Here is a 22,564-nt window from a genome sequence, read left to right on the forward strand (position 1 = left end):
GCTTGAAGCAAAAATTTAAATGTATTTGTTTCTACACTCATGTCAGAATCACGGCTGCCTTGAATTCCCCCAGAGAAATTATTTTTGTATGGATGTAGTATGTAAGTATGCATACATTATGCAAGAATCAGTGTGTACAGGGGTAAATTACTCTGAAAATGTTATCCTAAGGGATCTGCAAAGCATGGGAATGCATTGAATTCAAAATCTGTAGAAGAACATTTTTCATTGCTGATTTTTGACTTTACTAAAACGCTATACAGAGCTTATCCAGTGATCTAGGTAGTTCCAGAGTACTTGGTATAGTTAATAGCTTTAATAATGATAGAATATTCAAAATTAGGAACAGTGTACCCTTTGAAAATACTGCATGTGAAGCAGTGTGCTTCATTTTCTTAGAGGCCAATAGACTTGTGTAATGGACAATTTTGAAGTCCTTATAGTAACAGAAGTGTGATTTGATAGATATTTTAAGGAAGTATTCAGTAACATAGCACTCGTGTATGACAAAGGAAATGGGAATAAAGCAAGAATTTAGATTTAATTAGCAGATAAGGGCTGTTTACATTAGGCCAAATATTTTAAAAGATAGGAACTATTTCCAACAGTATTTTGTAAGTTTAAATTAACTTTGCAAAGGTGTTAGCTTACATTTTAGTTTCAGGTAATAAGAATTACTGAAGAACAAGAGACAATTTCTAAATACTATACATACACATATGAAATGGCTATTAATAAGATCTGTATGTCTAACTAATTGGCAAATTTTTATTTCAGATGATTCAAAAGATACTGATTCCTTATCAGATGAAGCTACCCACAATAGTAATCAGAATAACAGCAACTGTTCCTCTCCTTCTCGAATGTCAGATTCTGTTTCCTTAAATACTGACAGTAGCCAAGATGTTTCTCTCTGTTCTCCTGACAAAGAAACACATTCTGCTGTTCTATCCAAAATCAGGTTTGTAAGATACTGTGGACCACTAAGAAAATACATTAAAAATATGTTGCTTAATATTTTATATGGTGTTCCTTCCTTTAATTCATTCATCATTCATTAAATATTTAAAATTTCAGTGTTTTGTAATAGGGTTAATAATGTTCTCTTTAGGATAATAAAGTTCTCAAAAAGAAAAACTTTCAGAGAGTAGCTTTAGTATACAATACATGGTTCTTGTTTCTCTTAATAATAGGGTGTAATAATTTTATATTTTTAAGTTTTTATCCCTACAAAATACATCAGTATGTCATTTTAAAAGCTCTGTGTTTTTATTTGCTTAATTTTGAAAATCAGTTTGATCGCTAACATGAGGTTAAAGGTTAGAGGTTCTTAAAAACTTACAAAGAATGGAATTACACGTTGTTAGTCTTCTAGGAGTTTTAGTTAAAAAGTGCTAGTTTTCATAAAAACTGCTAGTACAAACAGAAAAATTGTCCAAAATGGAAATGAAAAGAAATGAATAAAAAAGTAAGCTATCATCACTTTGTACTTGACGCTTTTGAACTGTTTCTAATTATTCTTGTTGAGTTTAAACAAACTTCTGAAACCACATGATGTAAAAACATTGCCCAAATGAGCTCTTTATATAATATATTTTTTCAATATTAGATAACAAATCATAAATCATCTGTTTTTATCAAACAGATAAAAATCTGTTTCTTTGTCCTGTTTTGTATGCACAGCATGGTTGCATATTAATGGTAATTTTTTTTCTAAAATGATACTTAGAGAAATACATTCATTCTTAGGAGAATTTATTTAAGAGCCATTTTTTTTCCTTCCAGGCGAGAAGATGATAATTTGAATAATCTCTTGCAAAATGGAGGAGAATTGAGTATTACAGCAGAAGAAAAACTAAATGTGCAAGAGAAGGTTACAAATTTGTCTGAATATGAATTAAGCATTGAAGAAAGACTAGGCCTGATAGGAAAAGGTGTTGATCTAGGCACTCCTATGGAGGAGTCTCACAAACTAGACCAAATAAATATGAATATCAATAAACTTGTTAGTGAAGAGGCGGTGCCAGTTCCTGTAGAAAAGTTAGAAACACAGAAAACGGTTTCAGTAATGGGCTTTTTGAATAACAACACAAAAGAAAGTGAGCACTTGGAAAATGGAAATAAATATTGTGTAAATAAAGTAAATGGACTTGCTGAGGAAACAGTACAGTCTCCCAGTAAAGAAAAAGTAGCAAAAAGCACTACAGTTGATGGGGATTCTGCTGAGCTGTCTGTTTCTAGAAGCACTGAAGATTTGTCCCCACAGAGAAGCGGTCCTGTGATGAAATCTCACAGCATCACAAGTATGGACAGTGGTGGGCTGAAAATCTATGATACTGTAAATGAAAATGGATCTCAACAACCAAACTCAGTGGTAAAATCAGGATCTGATACTGCAGATGGAAAAAACATAGTCCGCAGTAAATCCGCTACTCTTCTCTATGATCAGCCTTTACAGGTTTTTCCTGGGTCATCGTCATCATCTGATTTAGTATCTTCTACAAAAATGGTGTTCAAGTTTGACTCAAATCACAATCCTGAAGGTGCTAATGTAGTGAGGGGATCAGTGACAGGCGGTGCACAGATGCTCTGTGCTCCCCAATATAACATTCAGTACAGCAGCAGTGCAGCAGCAAAAGATGCCTTGTGGCCCCAGAAACAAAACACCCAAGTAGAAAAAGGCACTTTACCTCCTTCACGTCTGCTTAGGTCTGACAGTACAGAAACTCCCAGTTATGTAAAGCATTCTGGCAATATGAATTTTTCCAATCATAACAATGTCCGGGCCAGCGCTGTGTACAACACTCACCAGCGGATGGCTGGGAGACACGCAGATCTGTGGGCTGTTCCACCAGGTGACAGACTTCTCCCAGGAGCAAGCAGGCACACGCTTCAGAGGCAGAGCAGTGTATCTTCTACAGCTTCCATAAATATTGGGGATAGTGGACCTTCAAGACGAGCCCAAGTTCCTGAAGGGGACTACTTAACATACAGAGATTTGCATTCAATGGGAAGAGCTGCAGCGGTAATGTCGGGACAGCAGAGGCCTCTCTCTGCCCGGACATACAGCATCGATGGTCCCAACGTGAGCCGGCCGCAGAGCGCGCGGCCCTCGGTGAGCGAAATACCAGAAAGAACTATGTCGGTCAGCGACTTCAATTACTCGCGGACTAGCCCCTCCAAGAGATCAAACCCAAGGGTTAACTCCGAGCACTCGTTATTAGACCCTGCAGGAAAAACTAAAGTCCCTCATGACTGGAGGGAACAGGTGCTGCGACATATTGAGGCTAAAAAGCTAGAAAAGGTAAAAACAACAATTCTGATTTTTTTTCTATTTTTCTGTTACCTAGATATAGAATAAGGTAAACACTCTGTTTCAAACAGCTTTTAATTACTAGTGAAAATCTAATTTTGATCCTGCTTTAAAAGGATAAATGTGTTTGTGATGAATATGTGAGAAACACTCAGATGGTAGACTGAACTAAATGAACTTTTTTCCCAAAGAAAAAAGAAAGGTGCTGTTGTTTTTACATCATACTTGCCAGCTTAGCCAGATTACTTTTGAATACATTAAATAATGTCATACAGACCTGCTGGACTGCAAGGCCAACTCTTTTAAAGTAATTTTTAAGGTAAATTTTATTGTAGCTTTGCATTCACAATTTTCTAAAATATTCCCTTACACTTCTTTATCTTTCTGTTCTGCCTTTTTTTCACCCTATTTCTTCTCTTTAAGAACAAGGAAAAAGAAAATCAGTAAAATCTATTTAGAAATATAGGTCTGCAGCTTTAGTTGCTGAGGAATTCAAAAGCCATAATTATCATGTATTTGCCTCCAAGCCAGTTATCTTTTGAAGTTGGGTATCTGACAGATTGTTGAATGAATATTTATTGCTTGCTGTGAGATGAGAACACTTAAAAATCTTGTTCATTTCAGAAAAATCACAGTAGGTTTTGATATAAGTAGAGATGATGAACAGGATTCTTTATGTACTGTAAATGCCATCAATAATTTGAGCTGATAAGTAGAGCCGAACAATTATGTATCTTCAAAGAATTTGAGTAGAGCCTGGAAGAGTGTAATCTGTGTCCTGCTAACCCAGTTGAAAATATCATCACTAAAAATGGCTTGAATGTCATTTAGCCTGATCATGTTTCTTTGGAAGAGAATTAAATATTCAAATGACATTTTGATTATGCCAGCTAGATGGATTTTGTTTTTTAGTTTCTTTTCTAAGAAAATAGTTTGTTTTGTAATTATTATGGTAAATACTTGAATATCTGAGATGGCTAGAGGAATTTAATTGGAGATGGTTGGAGAAATTACTTTTAACTATGATTTTTCTTCAGAAATCCTAGTATTTGGTGGAGGGGTTTGTTTTTTTGTTTTGTTTTTTTCTTTTCTTCTTTTTTTTTTTTTTTGGGGGGCGTGTTTTTTGGTTAGATTTTTTGTTTCAAATTGCATAAATTCTGGTGATAGAAGGGGATGGGTTTCATTTTTTTATAGACACCTACACAAAAGCTGTACATACTCTTCCAGGTGGTCACCTGCAACAGGAAATGTCTTATGGTAGTACTGTGCTGTCATGTGGGGACCCCTTGTCCCACAAGAGGGTCACTAATCTCACCATGTTCCAACTCCACTAAAATGTGCATTCCCTCATTTTCCGTTCTCCTGGAATGGAAATCTTGCATTTATGAAATCTTACATGAAGTGACAAGAAAAGCAAAAATACCAGCAATCCTTGAGGACAAAGGGAAGCAGAGCTTCAGTGCCCTGCTCATGCAGTTGTTCATTGGCATGTTAAGAACAGTGGTTGATGCAGCAGTGATATCTGTTTGGGTCTGCAGCAGTATAGTCACCTTTACTTAAATGCCATTGAGTGCCTGACTTGATTATCTTTATATTGGACAATACTTTTCATTATGCTTTATATGTAAACTTTAATTTTTCCTACTAGATTGATGAATAACTTCTTTTGAGGTTTTAGCTGTGCATTTAACAGATCTTTTAAGTCTGATTTTTATATTTCTTTTGTTTTGTCCTTTAAGTTTTTTAAAGTAGCCTTAACAATCTGAGACTTATTTATGGGTTTAAAGTGAATGTGTATATTGAATTGTCTACTTTATATTCTTTAGGATATAACTGACTTAAAAAGAAAAATCTGAATTGTGAAAAATGTATGGCAGCTGGCAGATATGATAATGTGGAAATTCTGGCATTCAATTGAATATTTCTAAGTTCTTTTTAAATAACAGCTTTGGTATTTATCTATAAAGCAGATTTCTGAAATGTTTTGAAATCTGAAAAAAAATTGAGTAATTAACAGAACTCATTTAAGGAACAAGTTCAATTATAGAGCTTGTTTATGGAACGTTTATTGGAAACTACTTTGACAAAGCTTTTACGGATTTAAAAGGGCACTTTTTTTTTAAACATAAGGTGCAACACTGAAAAAATCACATATACAAAATTAAGCATTGTGGTGAATATTTAATACCTATTTGCTTGACCAGTAAAGATTAATAGTATTACTTTTGCTGTGACTTTACTGTTATTGAATTTAATCATGTTTATAGTTTGTATCCTTATAGATAGAAATGCTTATTAGGAAGGAGGTTGTGGTGGGCTTTTGGGGATTGTTGGTTGTTGGTTTGTCTGGTTGTTTACTTTTCTTTTCCTAAGCTCCTGAAAGACATGTTCATTGTGTTTTTATAACATTTAGTAACTGAAGAGAGAGGATGAGTGAACCCACTTAAATTTGTCCAACAGTGTCTGTTTGCTGGATAAGCTGGAGTAACTAGTACCTAATTTATTATTCCTTTTACCTGAGATAGGTAGGAAAAACTTTTAGGAGTTTAATTTGCATAAGCAAAGATACAAACTAGTTTTAAGTCTAGCAAAAATGATTAACAATGGGTTCCAGCCAAATAGTTAGCATTTGTAATACCTTTAATAAGCTGTAAGGGTCGTGGTATGGGCCGGTCATTTAGGAGTTGGACTTGATGATCCTTGTGGGTCCCTTCAAACTCAGAACATTGTGCGTTTCTGTGAAATGTAGAGAATAACTAAAATTATCCATCTGAGTGAATGAAGGTGAAAATAGTTCATGATACCATTTGTAAATAGAAATTCAGCATATATTAGAAGAAAAAAATTGCTTACCTAATGCAAAGCATATTTTATTGGGGGATACAGGAGCTTATTTAAATGTCAAACTGCTTTCTAGTGGTTGTATACATAAGATGTTGGAAAGGATGCAGTCAATTTAGCCCCACCCCCAACCTCATAAATTTAGTGTAGAGTTTTAAAAACATTTTTTCAGCATATTTTCCTTTTTGAGTGTGACATACCCATTTTTCTACTTAGTATGTTACAATAGACTCTTATAGTACTCCTGTTGGCTTTTATTTAGAACTGAAACTAAAATTGCACCTGTGTAAAAACACTAGTGTCACATATTTGTGGTAGAGGAATTTCTCATCCATAAAGTGCAATAAGAAGTATCTGCAAACACTAGTGTCACATATTTGTGGTAGAGGAATTTCTCATCCATAAAGTGCAATAAGAAGTATCTGCAACAGTTATCTGCAAATATCTATTACATGACCGTGCTGAGCATACACAATTATTTACTGAGTCTGATTGTCCTTCTCTTGCATACGTATATTTTCCTTTTTCTGTTGCAGATCACATGGGAGTTCATTAGATGTATATTTGCTTTCAATGCTAATTTAAACTGAAATTAATTCTTCTGGTTTTTAGCTACTTTTATCTACTATGTATCTAATCTACATATTATCTAAAATGCATTCAGAGGAGGGATCATAGTTTAATGCCTACTTTTTTTCTTAGAGTTGTCAGTCTAGAGTGCCTTATTAAAAGAAAAAATGTCTAATTGTTTCAGTACTGATAGAGAATTGTAGTTTAATTGAAAGTTTGAAACTTTTTCTTCAAGACATTTTTTTTATGCCACATACTTAACATGCAAAAATATTTTAATTTATATTCTCAGATCTTCTCGCTAGTTAAACTTGCTTTAGTGTGTCAAGGACAGTAATTTAGTGGGTCTGTACATAAAATGCTTAAGTGTTCAAAAGATCATAACCTGAAGAATGATTTTTACTAGGTATTTTTACCTAGTTACATATCCTGATAAATTACAGGAATATTATCTCTTTAGTACTTGTTAGGATTACATTTTTATTTTAGTTATCTTTCTTATTTTTTCCTTTTTGAATGGACATCTGAGCCATCAATGTGTTATAATGATATTTTGTGGAGTTCAGAAGTCAAACCACCATGCTTTAAAATGAATAAAATTCTTGTGCATTTGGTATGTAAACAGCAAAAGTTCTCAATCTGCAAACATTTTCTGACAGTGGAATTTAAACTATGTGCAGTTTTTCCATATGTAACTCTTCAATAGGAAGAGTGTGTTATGTGGATAGTGGGAATGAAAACTGAAGGGATTTCTAGACACTTAATGTTGTCTTGAAGGATGACTTATGTTCACATTTACCCTGCAGTTGATTCTAGGTAATGTTAAATAAATCAATATATAAAAAAGGCTAATACTTAAGCTTAGCAGTTAAGTTACCAGTTCAGGCTGTTTCAAGATAAGTAAAATGTAGAGTTTTGTTCCCTGCAGATATTGAAATTATTGGTTCCTCTTCTATGCCCAAATTTCATGGCTTGTCATGGCAGACTCCAAAGAGTCTTAAAATTACAATATTATTCCATATAAATTCTCCTAAATAAATTCCATTACTTATTTTCTTGCACCTAAGTAAATGCATTAAGGCATTTCAATTTCCAAATCACACCCTTTAGGAGTCTGAAATGATATTTTGTAAGCTGCAAAAGAGAGAAGACATTCCAGCTTTTATCATCTAAAAAAAATACAAGTAAACCCCAGAATTATGCTACTAGCTGCCTGCACTTAAACTGATTCCATTAGAGGCTGATTTGACTACAAATTGGAATTATTATGATGAACATACTGATTATTACATTGTTTCTTGATTTATTGTAGTTCCTAATATGGACTATTGATGGCTAAGTAACTGATTCTAGTAAAAATATATTAAATTAACTAGAAATATAAATGTAATTTAAATCTATTAAATTATATATCTATATATATAATATCAAATATATAGTAAGAATATACTGAAACATGACATGAGTATTTCTTAGTGTGTACCAGTTCAGAGTAACTGAAGTAATTATTCTCAAACCTCAAATACTTGAATAATTATTTTGCAGGCCATTATGCCTTAAGACATGATAGCCAACCAGGTGACTAATGGAGCTGTTACTTTGAATTAACAGTGATACTTACGGGAAATTTAGATCATGTGTTTATTCCCTATTCAATTTTTAATAATTTGGAGTGAAAATCAGGGTGGTTAATGGCATTTGCTTACTCAGATTTCAGAAAGTGTGTTCTCTGGTGCAGCAGTCTTCAGGAATTTGTCTAGGAAATGTATGATCTTCATCATTCTCATATTGAGAACGAAAATTAACAGGAATGCTGTTCACACTCCAAATGCATCACTTTCTCTCTTCCCAATTAGCAATAGCTAGAGGACAAATACTCTTGTTTTGTCCCTAGGAGTCTCTTCTTGTGTTAAACTAAAACTTTCTTACATGACCATGTAATTTTAAATAGTATTTATTTTTTATTGTTGGTATAGTTTCTGGGTTTCTTCTAACTTAGTGTTGAGGTGCTGTGCTCATGTAAAAAAGGAGAGTAATGGTGTTTGCAGTATTCTCAACTCTTCCCCACATAACTGCACAATCATTTCTTCTACTTTTGGAAGAAGTCTCTTCCAGGAAAGAAGATTTTACAAACCCTTGAGATTTCATACTTCTCAGATTATGTAGTCACCTTGAAACTCAACTGAAATTTCAGTCCCTGATGTAAAAGTTCATACCTCTGTAAATTTTAGGAAAGTTCTCCCTCTGTATCGCAGATCTATCTTAGATTTTAAATCCAAATTTGCCTTGTTATTTATCTCTTTTGTCACATAGATTGTTGCTATTTATTGGCCATCTGTTTGGCTCTGTCTGAGAGTGAACCTAGTGGATCTAGGGGTCTTTACAGTACAATGGTCTGCTAAAGACACTTGAAGAGAGAACTTTTTAGTCCCACCATGCATTCCTTCTATTTTTATCAGCCTTTTTGCTACTTACAGAAGATGGAGAGATACAGGAGCCTCTGAGAGCTTCCTGTAAGGACACTTCAAGGAATTGCCTGTAGTGGTGGGGCAAGAAGACGACCCGGTTAATTACAGACACTGTTATGAGAAGAGTAGTAAGAAGATGGCTTGAGGCACTAAGAAGCTAAGGAAAATTGACTTCGGCATTTTTGCCTGGGTGTTTAGCCTAAAACTTAGAGGAGCAGTAAACTCAGATTGAATGTTTAGTGAATGTAGATTTAAATGCTAAGAACAGTCTTCCTCTCCCAAGATAGGGAAAACATCTGCAGACTTGTTTGGAAGCTTGAAAAATCCATTGGCTAGAGAGCAGGGAAGGTGTAAAAGAGAAACATGAAGAATGCTTACTATGTCACTGAGACAGAGGTTATCCAAGAATTTGGCCAAGATAAAACCAGTATTGTCAGTAAATACTGTTTTTCAAGGGAGTTTCCAATGACTGTGCTACCAGAGCATCTGGGGAATATGAGTATGCAGAGGCATATGGTTTTCATTATTAAACTAGTTCTAGTTTCAGAAGGTGAAGCTAGGAAGGACCAGATGTTTGCCTAAAGACTAGTGAGTATTTTCAGAATTATATTAGTATACATAGTCAACAGGCAAATGCCAAAATGTCTTTATTCATGTAAGAATTGTTAACAGTATCTTAGTCAATTATACCTATTTAGAACATTCCTTTCTTTAACTCTGAAAAATTAAAAGCTTTACAGAAAACAACTTTGAATTTGGGTTTTAATGGGTTTTAATGCTTTGTGGTGTATCTTTTTCCTACAATAGTATTTTTTTCTTGGGATTGTCACATTTTCAAGACAGTTTTGTTTTATTTATGAGGTGGCCCATGGAAGATTTTCTGTTTCTTCCTTTGCACTGTCTTTTTGTTTTGTTTTGTTCTTACAGCTACAAAAGACCATGGTGGCAAGATGGTAATGTCCCTTGCTTTCATTTTGTTATCCTTGCTAATATTGCAGGGGTCAGGTTTGCAAGCTAATGAAGCTCAAACCCAAACCACTGTCACATGTGTCTTTGAGGTCACATTACCTCTTTGATTGCTCACAGTAGCACAGGAGTAGTCTCACTTTCGTTCAAGTCTCTTCCTTTAAATGAGGCTTGTTTACATTCTTGAGTGAAGTATTACTGGAATGCATTGGATACTATCAGTGTGGTTATAGCAAGAAAATTCAGTCAGTCAAATCTCTGTGTAAATTTTCATTTGTACTTTACTAGTGGGGCTGGGGGAATGAGACAAAATAGTAAGGGGTAATTAGATAGATTTCCACAGGTGTTTTACTTGACTGCCAGCTGATCTTCCTATAACATACTAGATATGTTGCAAATATAATGAAAACCTGAAAATTTTGATAAGCACCTAAGACATATGAATATTTCAATTACTTTATTTACATGTAATTCTGCATGTGAACTGCTGATTACATGCTGATTTACAGTAAATAAAGGTAAATAGGGTCACCGAGTTGTGTTTATACATCACAGTGGTACTGTTCTTGCATGGTTTTATCTTGCATGACAATGGAATATGTTTGTATTACATGTATAACATGTCTTGTGGTTTATGCATGCTGCACTAATCTCTGTGTTAAATCTGTCCCCTCTTTATTCAGAGCATGCTGTCTCGGTCCTTTAATTCCAATTATGCTGCAGTTAGCAGCTTTCACTATGGCAGCTCTAGGGATCTGCATGGCAGCCAGGGTAGTGTTGCCTTGAGTGTTGCAGACGGAAGAGGTTCTGGTGTGCACATTGTTCGAGTGAGTACCTACAGGAGGCTATTGCAATATATAGAGGGGGAAAGAATAAACTGTAAGGGGGTCCTTAAATTTATACAGTTATCCTTTTACATATGCATAATGCTTTATTAAAAAGAATATCATTTATACGCTGAAATTATTTTTAGGCATTAAATATTTTGCCTTCATATAGTGTAAACTTATTGCAGGGCTTTTCAGTTTAATGTCATGAAGTTGAGTTCTCTAACTGGCTTTGTAGATGGTTGAACATGTGTAGAACTGTCCGGTTTCATAGTACATTTGTGATCAAAAGATTACCATTCTGAATAGGCTGATAAGGTTTGAACAAAATCTTACTATTCTTCCTTCCCCAAAAGAAATTCTGATGATATAAACTGTACTGTAAGATACTGTAGGCATTCAAGAAAATTTATAGTCAGAAAATATGAGGAACTGAGCTTTTAAATAAGCACATGAGTGTGTGCAAGGCATCCATAGTGAGCAGGATAAAGTCATCAGAAGACTCCCTTGCATATTTGAATACTTAGTCCCTGGGATTTAATAATTAATTTACTGCTGATAAAAGACACCTCTACAGTTGTGAGATTTGTAAATGTCCATCAGTATTTTATGGATGTATGTCTTGGTTAGTAAGATTTTCTGCATAAATAATGTCCTAGTTAATCAAAAAAGATAAAGAATGTTAAAGCCCTTAAAATGTTTTATCCTGAGTTTCTTCTGATAATTTTTTAGTTTTAATTTTCTAAAGACATTTGTCTTTTTGTCTTTACCACTTGATTCTGTTTAAAGCATCCCCAGGCTTCTGCTCCAGGAGACCAATGCCAGGATGAAGTATTCATTTCGGGACAGCAGAATTACTCATCTGCCACACTTAGTCTCAAAGATGTTCCTCCAGACAGCATCAAAAAAACAGCTGTGCAGGTAGTTGCATGACAACATGGATAGGATATTATTTGCTTTTATTCATAAGTCTGTATTTTTTATTAGCAGTAGAAACTTATGTTGGGATAGCAGTTGGAACTAGGGCTTCTTTAAAATGTAATACAGAGGCTTCCAAACCGGCATAAATGAAACAACATCCTCAACAAAACGGTTGACTTTATGAAGGAAGATGGTTCTTATTTTCCTTCAGTAGGTGATTTGAAAGAAGAAATTTGCAGCCAAAGAAGTACTTGCAAGTGAAAATTGGAATATGACAGATGATTTCAGAAAAATAATCTGAAGCTGATTAAACCTTTTAAAACACAAACTTGAAATCTGTTGTGATGAAATTGTGATGATAAACCAGAATTAGTAGAAGACACTCTGTTTTCATCTCTAAGCACCATCTCTGGAAGTGGGTCTTAACTACCATGAAACTAAATGGATTCTTGTAAATTATTATGACACAGAAGCTGATTTTATTCTTACACCTTCAGTAATTTCAGTTGCCTTTCTACAGACAATGGGTATTGGGAACTTGCACAGCTGTGGATACATTTTACCTACATAAACTCTACCTCTGGCAACAAAAAAAATTTTTCTTGTTATACTTCAAGTTTTCACAAAAGGCGATGGAAAATTGTATATATTAAATACATGGGATCTGTAAATAATCTGAAAATGTATTATATTTACACATTATTGTTTCTCAGAATCAGTCTGACATAAACTCAGCAGAATAGATTCTGATATGTGTCCATTCACATAGCAGATTGAAATTTGCACACTAGTTACTTGTAATACTGAGAGAATATTTTAATATCCTTGTATTCTGTAACTAATGTGCTAATGGTGGCAGGCCAAACTGTAACTCAAGTGTATAGTATTTTTGGAATCATACAGATGAGTCAGTGACTAATTAAGGTGGATAAGAACGTGAGATGTATTGGCAAGGGGGTAAAAAGGCTGTGCATCTTAACACAGCTTCACTAAGGAAATACTGCCACCTCCAGCATCATTCCTGGTGACATGATTGGAATGCACTGTATGTCTTGACAGTTGTGTACCTCACTGCTGCTTGTAATCATTATACCTATCAATCAATTACATATGTATTAAGAAAAGAGTAACTTTTGTTGGAAATACTACAATTTTGATATTAAAATCTTGAGCTTGGATGGGAACTTGCTCAGTGAGTTTTCTTGTGAAGTGGTCACCATAATACGCTTGGTGAGCATATAGTCTGCTAGCCTGGCATGTGGGGTAGGAATTTTTATTTTTCTATGGTCTTTTGGAAATTGTTACAAAATCTCTGAATTTTTTGCAAGAAAAGCGCAGACTATAACGGCATGAATCAAGTGTCAGTACTATCAGTTGCACTGCTGGAAAATAATATTTGGAAACTGAGTGAAAAAACAAGCGCTAAAAGCAAAAGCTATATGATTTATGCTAATAAATTAGCACTCAAGTTTTTGTTTTTCAAATTGTTCAGTAGGTCAGAGCTGATAGCTATAAACAAAATGGATATAATTGTACATGATCCAGAACAGTAGTTTTAATAATGTTACTGAAAATTAAGAGCAGTCACATATGAGAAATATTGAATTAATGAAGCAAGAATTGAGGATTGCTGCTTATAAAATGTATGACCCCGAGTATTCTTTTTTTTTCAGATGCCTTTAACAAATGGACAAATGTGCCAACCTCAGAGGCTTCCAGCAAACTACAGCCAGGTCCATCATCTCCCTCCTCAATCATCAGTTGCAAGACATCCATCTAGAGAGCAATTAATTGATTATCTGATGTTGAAAGTTGCCCACCAACCTCCTTATACCCAGTCCCAGTGCTCTCCCAGACAAAGCCATGAGTTGGCAAAACAAGAGGTAAGAGTAAAATATGACAGATATGACATCTGTTACGTTCTTTTCATTTATTATAATTTCTTTGTAGATGGTGACAGAAGCAATATAGGGATTTATCTCCAGCAAAAGATATCAGAGCAATTCTGTCTCTCAGATCACACATTCCTTCCAGTTTTGAGAGAAACTGGAAGAATTTTAACTGAACACATCAGAAACTTTAACTTGCATCTTTTTACTGAACTAAAAATTAATTTCTCAACTAAATTTATTTATTTCTACTTCATTTTTTAGCTAGTAACTGAAGAAAACACAAAGTCACGATAGACCTAAGAGTACTTTGCATCTGGAATAGTTAACCTTCAAGTGCAGAAATGTGTATCCATAAACAAAAATCCATTAAAATGTTGGAGCAATCTGATGCATATCTGATAATTATGTTTTGTTTTTGATAGATGTGCATATAAGAAATTCTTATACCATTTAATGACTCTTTCATTGTAAAAGCTTTCTTACTATATTGTTTGAGGTTTTTTGAGAAAGTCCTGATAACTTCATGTTCATTCTGTGCTAGAATGAGAATGTCCACTTTCTGTGTAAAATAAGTTTTTATTCAACTCTTCTAGCAAGAGAAAGAGGACAGTCTTGGCTATGTACAACTTGCAGTCAAAGTAGGAATGAGGTTTGATTTTCAAAATTTACCTAGAGGTAGCAAAGAAATAGGAGGAACAGATTCTTTCACATAAGCATGTATATTTGCTGGAGGCATTAAAGTAACCTACATAATATCAAAATATCTGAATTTAAAGCCCATGTAATTATTATTATAATAATAGTGATACTGGAGTAAAACTTAGGTACAATGATACACGATATTATATTGCAGTCTTGTTCTGCATTAACATTATGAGGTACAATGCTCTCTGACCTGCTTTTTAATTTTTTTTCACTTCAAAGCTTTTATTCACCTGAATTCCTTAGTAATAATTTCATTTAAGTAGCTTTGAATATAGATTTTCAGTCAATTAATCTAACTTTTGTTGCAATTACTTAGATTCGAGTGAGAGTTGACAAGGATCCAGAACTTGGATTTAGTATCTCAGGAGGAGTTGGAGGGAGAGGAAATCCATTCAGACCAGAAGATGATGTAAGTATTCTATACTAATGCTTCTTGAAAGCCTTCTGATCCATAATGTTTCTCATGTTCAGCAAAGGGAGAAAAGAAAGTACATATATTTCCCAAACCACTACACTCCAGGACTGGAAGGGAGAAAATTGGAAAATTATATGGAAAATCAAGGTTGTAGGTGGTCACAATTGAATGACAGTATAGGCAGTTATTCCAGATGAGTTTTTGCAGTGGTTAACAGTTTGAGTTATCAGTTACCAGATTTGAGATAGTGAATTGTGGAGTGTATAATTAGAAATCCTCTTATAAAAGAGACAGTGATTTAGCCTCCAGCTCTATTCCTGGTAGTAGATTGTTCATCTTGATATATACATCTGCCAAATTAAACTAAGGTGTATCACAATTATCTTTAAAGATAATTACGGATTTTTAATATCAGAAAAGGGAGGCAGTTTTAAAAGCCAGAGACCTATAGAATAGTATTGTGTTCTCTTCTACTTAGGATGGAAAATTGAAAAAATATTTTTAATTACATCTGTTTCATGCTATCCTGTTTTTCATAAATAAGTTGTCAAAAATATTTCCACATCTCTTTTTCAAGGGCATATTTGTAACCAGAGTGCAGCCAGATGGACCAGCATCTAAGCTTTTACAGCCAGGGGATAAAATAATTCAGGTAATGTAACTAACTACAGTAATGACTTAATTAAATAGCCTATGTAATGTACTGGTTTGGTTTTGGTTTGCACCTAAGAGGAGAGTGTTTACTTTTTAGATTGATTACCTATCTTTTCCTGATTTTTTCTTCGGTATCTATTCCTGATACATTCCAGGATGAAGCTTTTCATTTTCTGCCACCTAACACCCCAATAAGTGACTCAGACTAAAGCACAGTGGATCGTTTTTTCAATTCTGAACATTTTTCACATGTCTGAAGGCAAGAAAAAGTGACAAAAGATGTCATTTGAGTTGGAGCATGAGCATTTCATTAGGCTGTGCTATCAATTCAGTTGTTGAATTTGTGGTCATTCACATGCAGTGTTGTGAACAATGGGTTGTCTGAACACCAGCAGTTGCCCCTGACAGCCGCTCTCAACGGCTGGACTCTCCTGTTACATCCCTCTCTGTGCTGCAGCTCCTGCCAGCCTTTGCTGCCTCTCCCCCACTGGCAGGCCAGACATGCACAAGCCCTGGCCAGAGCTGTCCCTTTGCTGGCTGGTGCCTGGCTGGTCACAGCATGCACCTCCTGGCTGCCCATCTGCTGCTGGCCAGCCAAGTAAGGCATTTCAGGAGCCATGGCTTCTGGACTGCAAGCTGTGCTGTTCCTTTCTCTAGGAAGTCTGTACCTATCAGACCTTTTCTGTATCAGATTTGTTTGAAGTTGTCTCATATGAATGAGCTCATAAGCTATGTGGGGAGGGCTCGGGGAAATGAACAGTATGTTCATAGTACCTTACTTTCTTAACCAAAATGGGCTAGTGGGACATTTGAACATTGTTCTAGCTACCCTTAAATTCCAGAGGTTGTTAAAAATAATTATTCATCATATAATGAAAATGTTGATGGAGTCGACTTTGCTGCATTTCAGTTTTCTAAAAACAGAACAAACAAAAAGCCCAAAACCAAACACCCCAACCCCCAGTAGTATCTCGATTAAACCACAACATCCTGTGAACCGTATTCTAAAACAAAGCCAAATTGAAAACTCAGCTTACTTCTTCAAATGAAAGATAAAGAAAACTGAACTGAGACTAATTTGTTCCAGCTGAAAGATGGCTTGTTCTTGAGCACGATAAAAGATCTCTGCTTGTCTCTCCTCACTGGGGTGAGAGAGGTCCTAGTTCTCTTACTGATACAGGGATGGTGATAACCTAACACCCAGGCTTACCAACACATACAGGAACAGGAAGCATATTAAACCTTTGAAAAAACTGCTAGCACATTTGTTACGTATTTGTCAAGTGGAACATACCATAAAGGTAATTTCTGTTTTAGTGGTTTATTCCTGTTTTTATAAATGCCATGCAGACAAATCAAATTACTTAATGAAGTTTTTTTTTTTATGTTGGCACTACTTTATTTAATAAGGAATTCAGTTTGAAAAAGAGCTGAAGAACAAGTTGCATTTCCATGCTTGGACAACCAGAAGCCATTTTATTTCTCATAACAAGGAGTATTTTTTAATATAACAGCACATTCTTTTCAGGTGTGATAGTCCCAGTGATGATGTAATGACAGTCCCACTGTCTTGAGCCACTCAGACTTCTGTGAATTTTTAAAATTAATATAATCTCTTCCAAAATGCCTTTGCTATGCTTGATTTTGCAAGGTTCTCTGTATAACGTTCAATACACATGCATATTACAATGCATGTCTAATACATTTCTAATAAAAATATACTACATAACTAATGACTAGATAATTGAAAGTAAGACTTAATACTAGGCTAGGACATTCTATACAGATTATGATTTGGAAGGGTTGTTGCCACTTCTGCTCTCTGAACACTCTACATATATCTTCCTCTGCAACTCTAGAAAGATTTGAAAACCCCTGGTTTTCTAACCAAGGATTCAGCTGGTAATAACAGTGAGTGTTCAGTGATGGGATAAGAACTGTAACTTTCAAAATGCCACTGCTAAGGCACAGAGAACACATCCAGTTCTATGTCACCACATAAGCAGCTCAGGGAAAAAGATGGGATGCACAGCTGGAAGCTGTAAATTTTAAATGGACAAATTTGTCCTTTTGCAACATTTTGCTGACCAGGTTGAGCATGATCTTACATGGGTATACTCTGAGAAATTGAGCCATAGCCATGTTTTCTTGTCTTTTGTAGGCCACTTGGGCCTATCTGTGTTTGCCAAGACAAACTTGTCCAAGAATAACAATATTGCTTAGAGTCACATGCAAATCCAAGTTGGGGATTATCTCAGAGTCTAACACAAAAAAAATGGCTCCCAGTGCCATTAATGTTTTTGTCACAGGACTCAATAGTTTTAATTTATCACAGATGCCATTTCTAATATTCTGATACTTAAAATAAGATGCATCATTTGTAGTACATTTAGGTTTTTTTTGGTGTGGCTGTATTACAGCTGATGAATTAGATGTCTGATGTTAATAGCTTAAAGTTCAGTTTTCTTTTGGTTATTTGCAATATTCTTCCAAGGCTGATATGGTAGTTTAGTTTTTTGGAGCATGTAGGTACAAATTCAAGTAATCTGTGGTGTTTTATTCTCTGCATTCATATAGAAACCTTAAGGCTTAAATAAATATACATGAAATAATGAAATATCTTTTACTAATATGGAATAAAAGACTGCAATTTTCAATTTTAAATATTTATTTTTAGGCTAATGGATACAGCTTCATCAATATTGATCATGGACAAGCAGTGTCATTGCTAAAGACTTTTCAGAATGCAGTGGAACTCATCATTGTGCGAGAAGTTTCTTCATAAGTACCGTGGATTGTGGGGATAAACCAACAGAATTCATTGAAGGACTATGGGGAAACTGAATATTTTGCATATTTTTATACATTAAAAGAACTCAAAAAGAATTATGATCAAAATTTGTACAGGAAATACTGAACTTGTGGTTAAAGGGGGAAAAACCACTGTGGAGAACATACAGGAAATAATTTTGGAAATGCGTATGGTGAATAAACTTGTTTTTAAGCATTATAGCAATTTAAGGATCACTCCTCCAAGAACAAACCTGTGTTGTTTTTTTGTACAGATGGTAGGTTTATTTTTGGATAATTCATACACATTACTAAACTTTGTGCAAGGCTTTGCGAAGCCTCAGTTGTAGCCAATGGACAGATGGCAGGGCTGTCTGTCCTGTAGCTGTTTATTGCCTTTATTTTTATTCACCAGATATTAATGTGTTACGCTGAACCACTTCTGTAGATACGAACGGGGATATGAAGTGTTGGCTTTGCTATGTGCACATTGTATAGATGAATGGGTAGATGGAAGGTGGTGCTGGTTGGACAGAATAAAGGTCAGGTGAAACAATTATCTGCTATCTAAATCTGGAATCAGGAGAGAAGAAAAAGTGTTTAGTTCTGGAGTGTACGTCTACCAATAGAAAATGCAATAAAAGCTTACGGTGTTTTTTTTTTTAGGGAGACTGTAACTACAAATTTGTGATATTATACAGGATTTGTTCTTAATGTAGTCATTGAATATTCATTTGCCACATGTGATTCATGTTTAGTTGTTTTCTTGCATACATAATTTTTTCAACTGTACTGTGGAATTGTGCCCAGAGATTTTTCTCTGGTATAGAAATCCCCAATTTTGTGGAAATGGTGATAATTTTATCTTTATAATAAAAAGACTCCATTTTAAGCTGACAGATTTTAAAAATGAAACTGAAATGGCCAGTTTTTAAGATTGTTGCCTGTAATATAAATTTAAATATACGAAAATGATGCAGGAAAGGTTATGAAAGACATCTCAATTTTATTTGGCCTCTGCATTGCCTTGTTACTCAAAAAGGAAACCATACGCATGGAGCTAGCTAACCAAAGCAAGTCTGTGAAACTTTGAGCAGTGATGGAGAATTGCTGTGGTGAGATGGAGAGCAAAGGGAGGGTGTACTTAAAACTCACCAGTTCGTAATGAGGTTTCTTAAAGGGCTGTTCCTACAGGTAACATTAAATGTGAACTAGACACTTCAGAGTCATTAAAGGGTTTCTAATTACATTAATATAATAATGATTTACCACAGGCTGCCTTTGTTCCTTATTACTGTATAAAAGGTTCAATTATGTTTCTATTAATTTTGTTTACCAGAAACATTATCTTTCTCCTTTGTAATTGAATAGAGACTGCATAGTCTGCAGTGATAATTCATACACGGTTGTTATGGACCAGGGAAAAGTGCCATAGAAGACCGATAACTGTTTTTAATCAGGGCTAATAATTAGCCTGTCATTGGAGCAATATTCAATTATTGCAGTTCATTTTAAATTATGTACAAGTTGGTAGTTTGGGACAGGTATAAGCGCTTTTTTCAACCCAAAAACTAAATGCTTTTAATAAAGCTAGCAAAAACACCAGCTTCCTTTAGTTTTGGAACAATGAGCTGGAAGAGAAAGGAATTACATAGCTAGCAGTAATAAACAGGCAGTACTTTTTTAATAAGTGAACTCCAATATTATTGCACTTCTTTCAAAGATGTTAACTATTGCTTATTGTACTGTGTATAGTTCTAATAATTTTAATTGAAACCCTTTAACAACTCTTTGTATATTTTAATTCTTTTTAGTTGATTTTCAGTAATATTTGCATAGAAAATGATTTTTTTGATATATTAGCAGAAATGTGCTGTATTTTGATAAAATTCACTTATTTTCTCTGTGCTGTTAATCTTAAAGAATGAGAAACATAGCTATATAATGGCAGGCTTCAGTGTTTAGTTGTTATTTAGTTTCTATTTTTTTATTGAAAATGCAAAATGTTCACATCACGTGTTCATTACTTTTAATCATGTTATTTTTATCACACACTGCCTTTTAATGGGGATACATACAGACAAGTCCTAGATGACCTTGGTCTTCTATAAAACCTGTATCTTTGAGAAGGGAAAAGTCCAAAAAGCAGAACTGATTCTTTACTGATCTTGGACTGACTTTGTATACATTTTGCAGTACATTTAAATATATCATTGAGAAATTATACTGTATTGTATTTTGCTTTAATGGTAACAGAAGTTTTAAATGTTGTTGTGTCACTTAATTTTCAGATTTATGTATCACAGAAAATTCTACCAAAAACTGTTCGGCTGGTAGAACTATATAAGTAGAGATTTATAGCAAGAAGTTTAGTACTTCTTGCGGAAATACTTGGCCAAAGCTTGTCTTCCGTCAGTTAGCAAATTAATCGTCTAATAAAACATGGATTATGCTGATTTTACTCACTAAATGTTTGAGTTTTCAGTGAATTGAAATGTGTTTGTTTTGTCAATGTCAGTGTGTGAAGGTAAACATGTCAGATTAAATGATTTTGTGGGGAGTGGGAGAAAGATGCCTCCTGAACTAGTCCAGCCAGGATTCAAAAGGGGGAGAGACAATATCAGCACTTTTCAGTTTGAATGCATTGTAAACTACATTTTAAATAGAATAAAATCCATCAGCAACCTGAGTTACTCAGCATGGCAGTGAATTGATGCAAACTGTATTAATTCTTTCTATTCTTAATAGTTCATTAAAGAATCAGTTCAACTGATGTAATGAAAAGATGAAGTCTCCCACGTATTTATTATGTAAATATTTTTTTAGTTTCTTTTTTGAATGAATTTAGGAAAAGTGTATATACTTGGAAGCATTCTATGAACACAAACATAGCAATAAGCAACACACAGAATCAAACATTCATTATTATTTTGGTTTTGTTTAGAAATATTCCCTTGTCAACAGCTATGTAATGTTTCTATTGATCAGCATTTATTCAACATTCCAAATTTTTGTACATAAGAAGACTGTTTCTGAGGTAACACATGGAGAATAGATAATAAACTAATGCTCTTTAAAGCTGTGTGAAATTGACTTATTTAAGTTTAGGAAATTCTCCATAACACTATTTATTAATCTACAGTTTTTGTAGACCTCAGTACTCAATCAATATGCATTAGTCAAGTCTTATTTGTGTTCCTGCCTCTGTGCATCTCAGTGCCCACGGGTCTGTTCTAAGTAATTTCCTTGCAAGACTGGGTTCTTCACAACAAAGAAATGTTTTTGTGAATAACCCCTTGTGGTGGGTTAACTTTGCCTTGATGACAGGTGCTCACCAAACTGCTCTATCACTCTCCCTTTCCTTGCTGCACAGGAGAGAAAATAAGATGGAAAACAACTTGCATGTTTCAATAAGGCAGTTTACCAAAGCAAAAGAGAAAGTTCACACACATACAAGCAAAGAGAAAATAAATACTTTTATGTTCTACTTCTTATCAGCAAGTTATGTCCAGCCACTTCCAGGAAGCAGCGCATCAGCACAGGTAGTGGTTGCTTCAGAAGGCAAACACTGTAAAAAACAAATGTCCCACCTTTATCCTCCTCTTCTTAGCTTTTCTTTCTGAGCTGACATGATATGGTATGAAACAGACCACTCTGGTCTGTTCGGGTCAGCTGGCCTGTTTGCATCCCCTTCCAAGATCTTGCTCACCCTCAGCCTACTGATGGGGGGGTGCAGAATGGTGGGAAGATGCTGGTGCTGGTGCTGGTGCTGTGCCAGTGCTGTACAGCAGAAGCCAAACACTGGTGTGTTATCAACACCTCTGTAGCTACCAGTGCAAAGCACAGCACTGTGAGGGCTGCTGTAAGGAAAATTAACTTCATCTCAGCTGGACCCAATGCATCCCAGTCTTGCAATGAAATCAGATAGGGCAGTGAGTGGCTTCTCTCACAAAGAGAGAACTTTAGATGCAAGTTTACTAGTTTTGATAGGCAGAGATGCCTAGGTCAGTGAGTAAGGTTAAAATTAAAGAGTATGCTGAAAGCACTCTGAAGAGGTGTACAAGGGTAATGTGGTAAAGAAATTAAACAGGTAGGCACAGAATTTCACAGGAAAGCTAAATTTGGCTTTACATCCAGTTTTCTTGAAAACCATAAAACAATGTGGTAACACAAATTGTTTCATCTTTTTGTCCTTGTATATG

General features: G+C 34.9%; 1 protein-coding gene across 7 annotated transcripts in view; it reads left to right on the forward strand.

The window, feature by feature from the left end:
- Positions 1–21,051, forward strand: part of ERBIN (erbb2 interacting protein) — a 115,491-nt gene extending 94,440 nt beyond the window's left edge. For 5 of the 7 annotated variants that reach the window (XM_041414735.1, XM_041414733.1, XM_041414734.1 and 2 more), the window contains 8 exons: positions 778–961; positions 1,786–3,304; positions 10,842–10,985; positions 11,775–11,906; positions 13,580–13,789; positions 14,820–14,912; positions 15,496–15,570; positions 18,250–21,051. In XM_041414735.1, coding sequence (XP_041270669.1) covers positions 778–961; positions 1,786–3,304; positions 10,842–10,985; positions 11,775–11,906; positions 13,580–13,789; positions 14,820–14,912; positions 15,496–15,570; positions 18,250–18,357 — 2,465 coding nt within the window. In that variant the 3' untranslated portion in view covers positions 18,358–21,051. The remainder of the gene's footprint in view (positions 1–777; positions 962–1,785; positions 3,305–10,841; positions 10,986–11,774; positions 11,907–13,579; positions 13,790–14,819; positions 14,913–15,495; positions 15,571–18,249) is intronic. The other 2 variants (XM_041414736.1, XM_041414738.1) reach the window with 1 other exon arrangement.
- The last annotated feature ends 1,513 nt before the right edge of the window (positions 21,052–22,564 follow it).

This window comes from Onychostruthus taczanowskii, unplaced genomic scaffold (genome assembly GCF_017590055.1).
Source record: "Onychostruthus taczanowskii isolate IOZ18803 unplaced genomic scaffold, ASM1759005v1 scaffold46, whole genome shotgun sequence".
Taxonomy (NCBI): domain Eukaryota; kingdom Metazoa; phylum Chordata; class Aves; order Passeriformes; family Passeridae; genus Onychostruthus; species Onychostruthus taczanowskii.